Raw genomic sequence first — 14,738 nt, 5'->3', positions numbered from 1 at the left:
CAGTGAGTGATGGGCATGATGAGCACTTTCACCAAGATATTTCTACAATGGAACAATAATATAAAAATGATGGAATCATGTTATGATAAAAGATTATTGTTTGTTCTTACAGCATGAAACTGAGAAGATGCACAAAAGGTGCAACATGTTAAGCAGATATTTTGTAGAAAAGAAATGATACCATGATGAATGTTTTGAATATAGCCTGAATGTATTTGCAGTATATGATCTGATTATATTCATTGTATTTTTAAACTTGTATTTGTATTGCATATTGTTTTGAACATTCTGAAATACAATTTTCAAGGAAGAAAGTTATTAAAGAAAAAGTTATTTTCACAATATATGATAATATTTTGTATAAATCTATCGTAACTCAGACTAGAGATGATCGGTAATTTTCACCACAATGTTTAGAATTGACATTGTATAATTACTCAGAAACAATTTGTCCAGTAGCATGGAAAAGTATTTCTTGTTATTGCCCAATACTATCATAGTTAGTGTTCAAGTTGTATTTCATTGAAATACATAAGGAAAATGAAGCTTTTAAAGTCAGCAGAGTTACCAGAAACAAAATGGCAGATCATCACATTTTGTTCAGGGAAGTTGCTGTTGTGTATATAAAAAAAATTTCCATATGCAAAAATAATTATTGAAAACTATTTTACCATCTTTGATCACTAATTCTAAGAAAATTTCATGTAGATTGTGATTACGTTCAAGTATATCATTTTTTTTATTATTATTTTGGAAAAAATCTACTGCAGAAGAACATATTTCAGATATTCAAATATCTATATATTTAAGGAGAAGTTGAAATACAGGAGTCATTATTGAAGAAAGTTTGGTGAGCATAATGAAGCTAATGATATGGTACCGTGAATATGATTTAATAGATAAATTAGGGATATTTTATGGTTGTATTTTATTTTTTATAATTGTATAATGGTTTATGGTGGTGGTATTTTTTCCAGTAATATATGTATTTTGCATAAATAATTCAATAAAAAAATTACATAAAATTACCATATGGTTAGTGTGATGGTTATATGTAATAAATGACTTTTTATAACCATATTTGCATATGCTCAACCTGTGAAAAATCAAACACATATTTTGTTTTTGTTAACCCCATTGATTTGAAAGTTGTGTCATAAAATTCAATTTTTTCTGATTTCAATGTATTTCAGTAAGATACTTTTTTAATACCAACACTGATGCTGATAAGATGCTATTTACATTGAAAATTCCAGTTTCTTACATATAGATGATTTTGTTTTGTCAGTTTATTTTATCATGGTGTTCTCAAGTATTAATTGTTATTGCATGTTTAGCACTAGGAGGTTTACATGGTATATTAGAAGTATAGAATTATAGCATGTGGTATGATAATCTTTGTCCATACTTTATAGAAAAAACAAGAAAATATTATTTATTTTCAAAATTAAAATATATTTCAAATCTGTAAAATGCAAAGTCTTTCCTTGCTGAGTTGATGCCATGCTGTCAACAACTAGATATCTGAAATTCTGAATGTCCTTGATACCATACAAAACATGCATCAACGTAGCCAGAATTCTTTATGTTCTCACCTGCAACATGACTTATTTCGCTCATGTAAAGAGGATTATGTAATGTTGGCTATCATGTTGTGATCTAGATTTTGTAAGTTGGAAGCATAATAGAAAACTACATATTTCTTGGTTGTAAGGAGGTTGGTAGGAATGTATTTCAGAGATATGTTAGGCTATTTTTAGTTTGAAAACAGATGGATGTTCCTCTGAAATATGAAAAGCCAAAATATCATACGATTTTGGGACAAATCAAAAGAAGCAACAGTTCTGAGACTAAGCCCCCCCATTTGTGACATTAGTCTAGTTTGACTGAACTCCATTTGTAACTACACTTTACTTTCTTACAACCAGCTATTATTCTGTGCAATTTTCTAAGTTATTCCTCACAATATACCAACATTGAAGTGGAAGAGGGAACTAAAGAGAGGCACAGGACCATTGGATCATCAAAAGCTGGGCAGGAAGGTTACAATGTTAATTGCAACAAATCAAAGACATGATCAAGCAGAGCTTGAGTAAAATTAAGAACCAGAGTAAAGTCAATCGAAATGTATTCATTGGAAAAATGAGTGGAACAGAATAGCCTTGTAAGAGACTGGACCAAATGAGGACATTGAAAAATTCATCCTTTTCAGTATGCTACTTCATTGCTCTAAGCATGCTTTAGTCAATATATGTATGTTTTTGTGAAGTTATCATATTCTCAGGTGCAGTCACAGATGATGGCATAAAAGGTAGTCAAGGTCAGAGTGCAATGCATTATCCTATAATTGTAGTGGAAAATTCTCATAGGAATTTATTAATGACTGGATGTGCTCTTAAGACTAAGTCTTGTACATCAATGTTGAAGAATGCCAGCCAAGTCATGAAACTGACCTATTCAAACAGGAGGATATTAAAAACTCAGACAGACTAAAAGATGAGCTCTGCAACTGAAGAATATTGCAAAATCAAATTTATTAAGGAAGATAAGAATAAAGGAGTAAGGTGCTCTCCTATTTGCCTCCCAGTCGCTCACCCGTATGTCTGTGAACTTACAATGCTAAAATCTGGGTTTCGATACCCATGGCAGGCAGAGCACAGATAGCCCATTGTGTAGCTTTGTGCTTAATTCAAAACAACAACAGCAGCTCTTCCATTCTGGTTAGAGCTATGAGGCAACATATGGAGAATGGTCATCTTGTTTTTTGTGCCTTGAATGCTACCCAAAGATATACCTGAGGAGATGGAAAAGATACTCAGTGAGACATCTTCAATCACCATATGACATCATCTTTCCACTTTTAAAGAGCAGCAACTTCTCATGGAGCACTGTCACTGAGGATGGATTTTTTTTGGACAGTAGCAAAAAAGATGCATGTAACATGCAAGAGCCCTAATAGGACAAATACATTCAAATACAATCTTATGGTGTAAGGAGATCATGTTTATTTGTTTATATAATCAAATAATTCTATTATATCATATCTCCAAATAATTCTCATGCATAATAGAGCTCTGGAAAAAGGTAATACAATGTAAGTAAGTTTTTAAGGACACATTAGAATTAAGCAACATGCTGGCCTTCAGGAATATTCTGTAAAGGAGTACTACAACCAGGATGTTGATGCCATGGCCAAATGATGAAGTTGGTTGAATGTAGCATAAAGGTCTCTTGTAAGGTGTTTTGGGAAAGTATTATTATTATCCACAAAGTGTTTGTGGATTTTTGACAACAACTAACATTGAAAATGTATTAAGAAAAGACAGAGCAAATGTTGTTGGTATTCACAGGTGAACCTGCCTAAACATGCTAACATTAAGTAATTTCATCTGTTATTTAACTTGTTTTAACTGTTTCATTTTTGAAAACTATCTGTGCTGCTGATCTAATACTTGCTACAAACAAAAAACTTATTTTAATCTTTTAGAATCTCCTAGAAGTAAGAGGGCGCTATGTGGTTCACAGTGGAGATCTGATGGAACTAGACAATGTACATTATAAGGTTGTTCAACGTGTTCATGCAGTGTTGCTGAATGATGGTCTTATGCTAGCAACATGGATTTCCAATAGGTTTGTACCACAGTGTTTGCAATTAGAAATACACTTAGACGTTGATATGTTGAAGTGACAATGACTTTGGAAATATATTAAAAAGATCAAAGGTTCGAGATTGTTAACTTATTAGTAATGCACACATTAATATACAGCATAAACAAACATATTAATTAAGTGTAACCAATTCTATCTTTCTCTAATATCATTTTAAGAAATGTCTGGCAAATGGATTTCTGTTTTAAGATTTAACTTGTAACTTAAATTGTAGTTTTTACTCTTGTGTTCTCAAAGTTTTCTAAATATTTGAAATATAAAAATCTTGTTTGAATCAGATCAGTAAATGATAACAAGGTTTCTAGGAACTTTCCTGTCATCAGCATGGCTGTTCACTTAAAATCCACAAAGATCCTATAAAAGATTAACAAATTATCATTCTGTTGTAACAATGCATGGGGAGTTGTGTTTAAATTAGCATAAATATGTATGTTTTATCATAGTAAAGTATTCTATCAACATGTAGTTATTAACTGTTAGATTATATTATTAAACAATTATGTGTTTACAGCTATTTCAAGCCAACAAATGCTAATGCTTAATCAGAAGATTGTTGACTATGTAGAAAATGTTAAATAACACCTGTGTTATAATTATATAAACATAATTTTTTACATCCCACAAATAACAGTAAATTTGTTATTTTTCTTTAGTTCGATGTTCAATATCTCACCTTATGGCATATTTGGGAATGTTCTACTAAAATATAAACCATTAATGACAATACAAGGCTTTATTATCATGTTACTGGTGCTGCAATGTATGCACATATTCATTGCAATGTCTTCTATTGTCACAGGGCTGAACATTTTAACTATATCCTTTGAGGTTGAGAATATTGTTTTGAATTGGCTTGAGGTGTGGGTTTGAAGCCTAGCATTCCCCAAAATATCCTTTTGCATATGTTTGACTTCATATTATATGTATTTTAAAATGTTTTTTTTTTTTCAGAAGAGGCCCAGCACAATATAGGTTTCAAGTATTTTATGAACTGGACAATCTAGCCATAGTTAATGTGAAGGAAGATCCAAGTGAGTATATGTACATCTCTTCTGTATGTATTAAAATCTAGCCAAATTTTGTATGAATGTTTAAAATATTTTTTGCATTTATGGGAACCATTAGATTTATTGGTACTGAATTTGTCTAATATCTTCAATTGTGAATAATCTTCAAACATCAGTGCCATATATTTATATCCATTGTATATCAAGAGAGAACTAGATCTATTTTAGTATAAATTAATTCAATAAAATTAAATCATATTTGTTTTTAAGAAAATACTAACCTAATTATCAAGTTTGTCAGCAACTTCCAAATCATACTGACTCTTATTCCACATGCCTATGATATTAGATTCATGTGAACTGTATGAAAATGTTTGTACCGGAAAGAAAACCATGTTGAATAGGAATATAAAAACTATATGATAGTGAACTTTATTTATTATCCATGTTGTGATGCACACATTTTAAGTTAGCTTACATGTTACATGCGTGCCATTTTTCCGCTGAAACGCGGATTTCCTCGGTTTTCAAACGGCCAACGATCACCCATGAGATTCGTGTAAATTTGAGGAAAAAATTTGAGCGATTTGGGGGCCGGGTAGGTGGTTTTTGAGGAGAAATCGTATTTTTTCAATGTTTATTGCAGAAAACAAAATCTGACCGCTATCTTGGAGGCAGTCTCATTTCTCTCGCAGGTCTCGTGGTCTGGTATTGTGTGCATACCAGACGATAAAATATTCTCTACGCTCCAAAGAAACAACAGCGATTGAAATGTTTAAAAGGAAAGATGTTCATTTTGATCCTGTAGACAAGAGAATGTGTAAGGACATTAGATCAGCAGCTTCAAAGTATACCTCAAAGCTGAGGGAGAATCAGAAGAAAAGGGCAGAAAGGCTTGAGGCCTATGGTTCTGTGAAATCTGGCCCAGCCACCTTGGCTAAAGAAAAAGTCCAGAAAGCTGCAGAGGCACAGAGAGCTGCCCATTCAGAGAAGGAGAGAAAAAAAGCTCGGAAGAGAGCACTGGAAACCCTTGTCTCGAAAAAGAGGAAATTAGCCAAGATTGATTAAAGGAAATTAAGTGATTTGAAATTTGACTGTAATTTATGTAGCAGAGCAGAAGTTGATATCAGTGACTGAAAAACATTTTATTATTATCTGCAGCATACAGTACCAGTGGTTTATTTTAAAGCATATCATTAATTTTATTTTGAAGCAATGTCAAAGCTTTCCTTGATTTGCTGTTTCAGTTTGTATTGTGAAAGAATGAAAAATATACTGATATTGAGGTACCAGTAATTTACTGACAAGATTGTATAGATGAACAAGTTTTACTGCAGGTAGTCATGTAGAGTAATTTTAAGTAATTTGAAAATTTAATGGAATACATGCAGCAGAGCAGTAGTTGTTGATGTCAGTGACTGTACAAAATTTAATTTCTGAGGCATATCACTGATATCAGTAGTTTAATATTGAACCATATCAGTAGTTGAATTTTTAAGCAATGTCATAGCTTTCCTTCATATGCTGTTTTAGTTTGTATTGTCAATTTGTGAAAGAATGGAAAATTCACTGACATTAAGGTACCAGTAGTATAATGACAAGATTGCATAGATGAACAATTTGAACTGTAGGTAGTCATGATTAGTCAAAAGAGTAATTTTATGTGATTTGAAAATTGTATGGGATATATGCAGCAGAGAAGTAGTTATTGGCAATGACTGTAAAACATTTAATTGGCAGCATACCAGTAGTTGATGAGGATAATAATGAAATGATTTGTATTTGAAATATTTACCAAGTTATTTTGGCTTTATTAACTCATATTACTAATATATTTTGATTTAGAAAAAAAATTAAACTGAATAAATAGCAAATAAACAATCCTAAATTTCATTTATTTACTTTTTATTTTATTTGTTAATTTTAGATATTTTGATATATCTTCTAAAAATTGAATGCAAATCAAAAGAATAAATCAATCTGCTAAAAACTGTAAATGAAAGTTATAGTTTTTATTAGTTTGATTTAGTCTTTTAATTTCCTTTTGTTATTTTATATGATATATATTGTGTACTTTTCCAACATTGCAATGTCAAAAAACAAAGAAATTATGTCCCAGATTGCACCAAATCACACCAAATAGCATCCATTTTTTTTTAAATTTCCCGGGGGCATGCCCCTGGAACCCCCCAGTCAGGTGCGGCTACGCCGCCTTGTGGCGCCTCTGGTGCCAGGCTATATACCTTTTCCTCTTTTTTTCATAAATGTCATTAGCATGCCTGATGTTAATGTTACCTTTAGTCCTCTTGCTACAGACAGGTCAAAGTTTTGCATGTCATTCGTTTTAAGAGTTACATCCAGATTTTAATTAAGCTACTTTATTATCAGATATACAAATACACATGGCATCAAAAAGTAGTTAATAAATGAGTTTTAAATTTAATTATTATAAAGAAATGTAAAAAAACTGATTTATCTCTCTTAGTATGAGAATTGTGACATTTGCTGTCTGGGTCTACCATATTCTCCACTTCTCTAGGAAGTACAGAATTAACTGTACTTAACTGTATTATTTAATTAAATAAAACATTTAGTTTAATATTATAATTATTCTTAAAAAAGGACTAAGTGTAGTCAGTATCTGATAACAACAACAAAAGAAGATTCAGGTAAGTTCTAGTTTCTTTTTTTTCTTCTGTTTACTTTATTTATTATTATAAAAGTAATTAAAATGTAAAAATTAGAATATTGTTAAATGAGATAAGATAAAAATATTAATAATAATAATAATAGAAATTTTTCTTGTTATGCTTGTGAGTAGCTTACGTGTTATGTAATTCAGTAGGGTAACATTAGCTAAATGTTTGTCATGTGAGTTGTAACTTATATGGTGGAATTAGTAATTAGGCATGGTTCAAAGAGAGGTAAAATGATGAAATTTAAGTAGAAAAATATAAACAGATAACAATCATTATAATATTTAAAATTACTACAGTCTAAGCAATAACACACTAGTAAAGTCAATACTGTAACTGAACACTCATGGATGGATTAGTTGTAAGAATTACTGATGATCTTGAGTGATCATCTGGCACACATTCATGTAGACAGGTGGTATCTGAACATTCATGAGTGTGACAGGCAAGAGTAGGGGAAATAGGCCTGTAGTTGGCTGTGAGTATAGGGTGACTATTTATTTAACAGCCTAATTATTAACCCTTGAACAGCTGGAACATTGAAGGTAGCAGCATCAACTGATGATGACTATTGTTTAAGGGTTAATAAATAAACATCACATATAATTAGATCAATATAGTAATATCATACGTTTAATATAAATGGACACTAAAACTGTTTTGTATTGGTTAAATAATTTTATACAAGTAAAAACATTGAAAGTTCAGGTTTTGTCTTTGCTATCTATTATGAAGGAACTAGAGGAAAAGTGCAATTAACATGTTAACTGCAACCAACAGCAACAATTTGAATAGAAGAAATATTGAACTTCTAAAACTGCAGCATCCTAATTTTGATTTATCACTTTTTGCATTTGAACCAAGCTTAAAAAAATCTAAAAGGTATGTTGTTTGATAGTAGTAGTATACTTTGTTGTCTTATTACTTTATAATATTTAAAAGTTTCTTCAAGATATTCATGTTAAAGTGTAACTTCATTTACAATACAGTTGTTCTTATAAATCAATTCTAATAGTGTTGAAGAATGTCTTCAAGATACTGATGTTTCCAGACACAAGGTTGTTTCAATGTGACACTGCTGTAGCTAAGGTAAGGGTTCAGTCTTTTAACTCTGAAAAAAAAGTGATAAAGAAAACAGGTATTGAAAATGAAGGATTTATTTATTAATTGTTACAAACAAACATCACTTGTATGATTATTGTTTCTCATTATATAGAATAATCCAATTACAATAGATCTTTTCACTAACTGACCACTTGTTACCTGTACCCATAACTTGTACCTTCGTAATGTACCATTATGCACTCTAATTTATCTGATACTAACAAATGTCTCATTAATCCTGTATGTTCCCATTGTGTGACTTGTGCTTACATTAATATTTAAACTGCACTCTGATAGTTGTACCTAATGTCAAATTTCAATTAACCCTTTTGCTATGGGCTTGGTATAATATACATGAGTTAATCTACACATTTGCACACATTAAGCATTTGACTATAATTTTTGACACAGTGTATCTTCACAAATTTGATAGGCTTTTAGTAAAGATTACAAGTATTTTGTATACAACAAATCAGGTTTTTAATGAAATATTTTTACTAAAGAATTGCTTGTCAAAATAGTCTTCTCTTTACTAATCTAAGTGCAAAGTGATTTCATGTTATGATCAAAAAACTATTCTTTTTCCCAAAAATCTCAAATATTTGAATAATTTCTAGAACCTCCTAAATACATTTCAAATGTTTGTTTTCAGTAAGACCTTATATTTTGTTATTTTCTATACTCTTTAACTATGTTGGGTCTGTCACTTGACCAACATCACAATCATTATAAAAAAAAAGGAAATAAATTTAAATTATGCATTTTTTTGAGCTACAATGACGACATATTATAACACAAAAATAAAAATGTTTAGTCTAAGTAGCTTATGTCTCATAACCCTATGTATTTATATGTATATTTTTTATATTTACCTTCCAGTCATGCCTAGCTAACAATACATAACTTGCATTGATGCAGTGCATGTACATTTGTTATGTATCCAGTAATATAAAACTGACATTTAGTCTTCTCTGTCTTGGTTGTGTTTTAATGGACTAGTATTTCATAATATATGGTCACATTTCAGTTATTATACTTTATATATTTATGTATACAAGTTATTGCTATTTAGAAATAAATTGTTAAACTTGTTTTTCTTAAAATATAGAACAATAAATTAAGAAGTAAAGCAAACAGTTATCTTTTCTTGTTATGTCCTTTATACTTTGTTGCTGCATTTTAAAATTTTGCATGTGGAAGATATCAAACAACACTTTTTTTAGGTTTTGTATAACTAGTTGAATAACCAAAAAAATCATAAATAACTATACTGATACCATAGAATTCTACTATAATTTATTAAACTTAATGGCAAAGATGTACTTAGATTGTAAAACATGAAACTTCAAGCAGACTAAAACACAATCTACTTCCTTTAAATTGTGGATTGAAAGAATGTGGTAGCCCTTTCAAAGATTAAAATGGCTGAGAAAACCAGTCTGGGGACATGCTAAGCTGTAGGTTGGTTATTCATATGCCATATATTGAAGTAAGTGTACATGAGGGACTGTTTTCAAAATGGAAAGAGGTGAATGCGGGACCACTGTGTTTGGTTCAGCATGTAATTCATATTTTGGAAAAAAAAAAGATATGAGGTTATTATTTTATATTCTAGTTTGATAATATTAGTAATTGTAATTCCTAATTTGTACATAACTATAGACTTAGTATTTTGACATCACATATATCTGATTTTAAACAATGCTGCATTTAACATATGATGTGACACTAAAATCTATATATATATGCATTCTTTTAATATTTACTTTTAAATTAAAAATTAACTCATATATAGTATTAAAATTTGGATTATAATATACAATTTGACTCCAAACTTATTGACATAAGTTTATAAAATAGAAGTTCAATAAAATTTTGAAATCAAGTCAGTAAACACAATGACATGTCCTTTGACCCATGACTATAGTGTAAGGGTTAATAAGCAGTTTGTTTAGCAAAATAATTTGGGTCTTTGAAATGTGCTTATAAATATGAAAATGTATGAAACTGAGCTACACAGAACTAAGAAAACATTGGTTGAAAAGAGCGAAAAAAAGACCATAAAATGTGTTGTAGAACATAAGAAACATTGGGATTATGCAACTTTGATACAGAACATATAGATCGTTCATGCACTTACATTTTGTTTTTCAATTTTATGACTTTTTAGTGTAAGTAGCTGCTCTTCAAGGAGCTACTGTTAAAAAAATAAATGTATTTTTGTTCATATTTAAGAACAGTTGTTTTACATAGTAGGACTAGTACATTTAATGAAGATTGTTCTATATACCATATGATTTTGACTGTTTGAGTAGATAGAATGTGTTTTATTTCCTGGCATGGTAAGCCTTTTGAATGGTGTGTGAATGAAAATCAATATAACAGAAAAAAATATTTTTCTCATATCTGTTGATTGTAATTCAAGTTTGTTTCTCTTGTATTTTCAAACTATGATTGTATTTAATTATATCTAATAGTCTTTTTTTTTTCTTGTCAATGTAGAAGGAATGGTTAGAAGTAATAGAAGAAACCAAAAAACAAAAGATGTCATCAAGTTGCAAGAGAGATTCCATTATAAATGAAACTAAACTGCCATTTTACTCTGATGAAAGGTCATCCTACAACCGTATGTTTCTTGTTTGTTTCAAATTACTAAAGACTGTTCATTGGGTAGTTACAAAGATTGTTAGCAAAAGCAAGTAAGAAGTTTAAATAAGTAGAAGTCTGTTCGTAACCCAAAATGGTAATGGTGTTTTTATATTTATTCAGCCTGTAGATCAAGCATTTCTAACTTTCTTCTTTTTTAAATATTGTAATATCTGAGCATAACATGTAAATGTTATAAAAGTGATAGTTTAGTTTTGTGTCAGTGCAGAAAACAGTGGAAGTAATATTAATCTGAGTAGTTGGCAGGCTCTTTACAACATGTTTTTACATTTGTTAGAGTAGATGCATTTGGAAAGAAATTAAATGTTATCAGATCAAAACTTTCTTTTTAATATTTGGACAGTAAGTATCCATAGCTGGTGTATCCATATAATATCAAAACTGCTGTTATCCTAATTGGGAGGAGTATTTCTGAATAAGTCTTGTTAAATTTGAAAGGAATTACCAGAATCATGGCATGATCTGTCCAATTAATCAAATTTTACACATTTCTCAATCTGTGTTTTCAAATTATTTTGAATATTTTTAGTTCTTTTTCATATCATTATAACTACCAAAAATATATGACACTGTAGCACATACTTTGGTTGTGTTGGCATTGAAATGTTCTTGAAAACTGTCTTTGGTATTTAGTAAAATGGCCAAAATAACAAATGTTTTGGCAGTAGAATTTTTAGGTGTGTGGCTAAGATGGAAACTAGTACAAGTTTTACAAATAGGTATGCAGAAAATATTTTACATACACATATTTCTAACAAATATCTTGAGATGTTATTTGGAGGGCAAGTTGATCCATGTTTATGTAAATTAGTTGTAATGTTCTTTTACTTTTTCATATTCTTCTGGATTATGGGAATCACACAAGAATATGTCAGTTGAACTTGAAAGGAAGTCTGCTGAAGTTTTTCAGTTACTTCATTTGGCTTATGATTTTAAAAAAATTACAGCTTAATTAATAGAAAAGCTATTATTTTAAGGAAATTCTAAAGTATCGTTAAATTATGTTTTTATATATAAGTTAATGATGAATTTTTAGTTCTGAAAACATTGTTTTTCATTAAACATTTATATCATGAAGCTTTTAATATTGATTTGTGTTGCCAGAAGTGAATGAAAGATGTTTTACATATAACAGTACACTCAGTATTACTGAAAGCCTTCTTAGGATGTACTGAATTCTCTTGTCTCTCTCATTAAAAATAACACAGGCTACTCACATGTTCCACAGGACCAAATATCCACTGATCCAGAACACACTGATTATACCTACTACATAAAGAAGAGTTATAATAGAAAATATATATTTCCTACAAGTTTTGGATCCCAGTTTAAATTTACAGAAAACTTGGAGCTCATGTCTAGCTTTATTTTCACACCAGTTACCAAAATGCACGTAATTAATATTATAGTGATAGGAATGTTGTACAGGTTTACTTTTTGGTAACTATCCAGTGAAACTTCAGCTCAAGGCCAGGTTTCAAGTGCATTTAGGGAGTTATTTAACCATTTACTGTGCATGCCATGAGGTTTTAGTGGCTTACATTCAACATTTTATTAAACTACTTTTTGCTTATGTATTACCAGTTAGTACAGCATAAAATTGTAGCTAATAATCCTTATTTTAAAAGTATAATACATAAGTTTAAAGTTCTTAATTTTATAAGACAATAAATATTTGAAAAAATCCTGAATATTCCTTAGTGTGAGAAAGATGATACTTTTTCTGTAGACATCCTATCTTCACCACCCCTCTAGTAAGTATGGAATTTAACATAAATTACTCACTATAAAAATCATCACTGCTCAGACAAACCATAATTTCTACAGGTGTCAGTTTTGTTTAGTTACAGATTTATCAAATAGAAAATTAGATCCCTCTTGCCACAATTACCCATCACATCCCTTCTTTCAGGATTTGTTAGTAGTTCTCTGTTATGTTTAATTCTATATTATCTATAACTAATAGAAAGCTAATCTATTTGTTATAGATAATCAACAGACAAAGTATATTGCATTGTGTTCTGAACAGAGAACTGTCAGTTTCTCTTTTAGTACAAAGTTTGTTCCCACTGAAAAGATAATGACTAGTTTGGGTGAATTTGTAATGGCTTTTGTTACATAATTATAAAACCAGAAAAATTATGATAGTTAGAGGAGATTGTCTGTAATTTGCATGTTTATCATTTAATGTCCTTTGGTGCATTATTTTATTAAATAAAAAATATTTTGCTCATTACTACCATTAGAATAAGAAAGTAGGATTAAGTGTCATTGATAGTTTACAACAAGAAGAAAAAGACACAGGAAAGTACTTTATTGCTTATTTTTCATGTTTATACTTTATTTATAATTATAAATGTAACTGAAATGTAAAAATAAGGATCTCTTCAGGTTAATAGGGCTAGATCAGGTAAGATAATAATAATATTTTACAAGGCGTACACAGAAGCAGCTCAGAGTAACTTGTGGGTAATGTAAGTTGATGGTGTAATATAAGCTGCACATTCTCCAAGTGATTTACAACTTATAATTGTAAAAGTAGTGGTTAGACATGGTTCTAAGGGCAATAAAACAACAAATTTTACTCATAAATACATATATATACTGTTACAATTTTAAAGCTACTTAAGATAGTGAAATGTAGTTTCATGTTACAGTATGAGACCATTCTAGAAAGAAAAAAATGGTATTTTCGAGTTTGTTTGGTGGTTATCAGGTCAGCAAATTGGCCATATTTTATAGGGTTAGGGTAGAGAAAATAATAGATAAGATACAAAGAGATTACATCAATTGGATTTTTGGTTCTCGAGTTGAACAAAAGTATTTTTAATCTTAACATAAAAATTACTTTACACATGGACTATACAAAACAAATACTCAATATATTCTTGAACAAATATTCATTTAGTTTATTAAAAATGCTTCACTAAAAAATAAGATTTTTGACATGAAAAACTGTCAAATTTCTTAAGATATACAAACTATATTAATAGTTAGTTGTATCAAATTTATAAAGACTTTGAATGAATGTGTTCAGTAAAATTAACCAAGCTCATATTGAGAGAGTGAAGCTAAGGTCAAGTTTTTAAATATAGATAAAATATTTCCATATAGAAGTTAATGAATTACAGTATTATAACAACTGTTTGTAACTTACACTTAAAACCATAAATCACTAGTGTATCTTAATGCATATTTATTTTAAAAATGCTTATTTTCCTGTAAGATATCTTGGCATAGTAACTTACTGATTGACCATACTATGGAAAATGTGGAAACTCATCATTGTCAATTCAGTGTTGGAGAACACCTGAAAAGTTCTTCCTCTAGTAATATAAAGCTTTCATTGGATGATGTCTTATGTTTTGAAACTGAGAAATGAACAACCCAGAAAGAAGAGATAAATGTAGCTTAAAGTATTTATTGCTTTTTATTCTTGTGTAGCATTTGAAGATGAACAGTCTGAAGAAGGTTACCAGGTAGAAAGGGAAGATTTAATTCCAGATTGGTTAGTTGAACTTCCAGAAAATTTGGATGTGTGTATTGCTCAGCGGGACTTTGAAGAAGCTGTTAATCTTGTCAAGAAAGGTAATAT

At 29.9% G+C, this 14,738-nt stretch overlaps 1 protein-coding gene across 3 annotated transcripts in view; it reads left to right on the top strand.

The window, feature by feature from the left end:
• Exo84 (exocyst complex component Exo84) overlaps window positions 1-14,738 on the top strand; it is a 56,518-nt gene that overhangs the window by 17,621 nt on the left and 24,159 nt on the right. For all 3 annotated transcript variants that reach the window (XM_076499252.1, XM_076499250.1, XM_076499251.1), the window contains 5 exons: window positions 3,488-3,630; window positions 4,621-4,700; window positions 8,388-8,461; window positions 10,979-11,102; window positions 14,588-14,731. In XM_076499252.1, coding sequence (XP_076355367.1) covers window positions 3,488-3,630; window positions 4,621-4,700; window positions 8,388-8,461; window positions 10,979-11,102; window positions 14,588-14,731 — 565 coding nt within the window. The remainder of the gene's footprint in view (window positions 1-3,487; window positions 3,631-4,620; window positions 4,701-8,387; window positions 8,462-10,978; window positions 11,103-14,587; window positions 14,732-14,738) is intronic.

This window comes from Tachypleus tridentatus, chromosome 4 (assembly GCF_004210375.1).
Source record: "Tachypleus tridentatus isolate NWPU-2018 chromosome 4, ASM421037v1, whole genome shotgun sequence".
Taxonomy (NCBI): Eukaryota; Metazoa; Arthropoda; class Merostomata; order Xiphosura; family Limulidae; genus Tachypleus; species Tachypleus tridentatus.
This window is presented reverse-complemented; position numbering and strand designations above follow the sequence as displayed.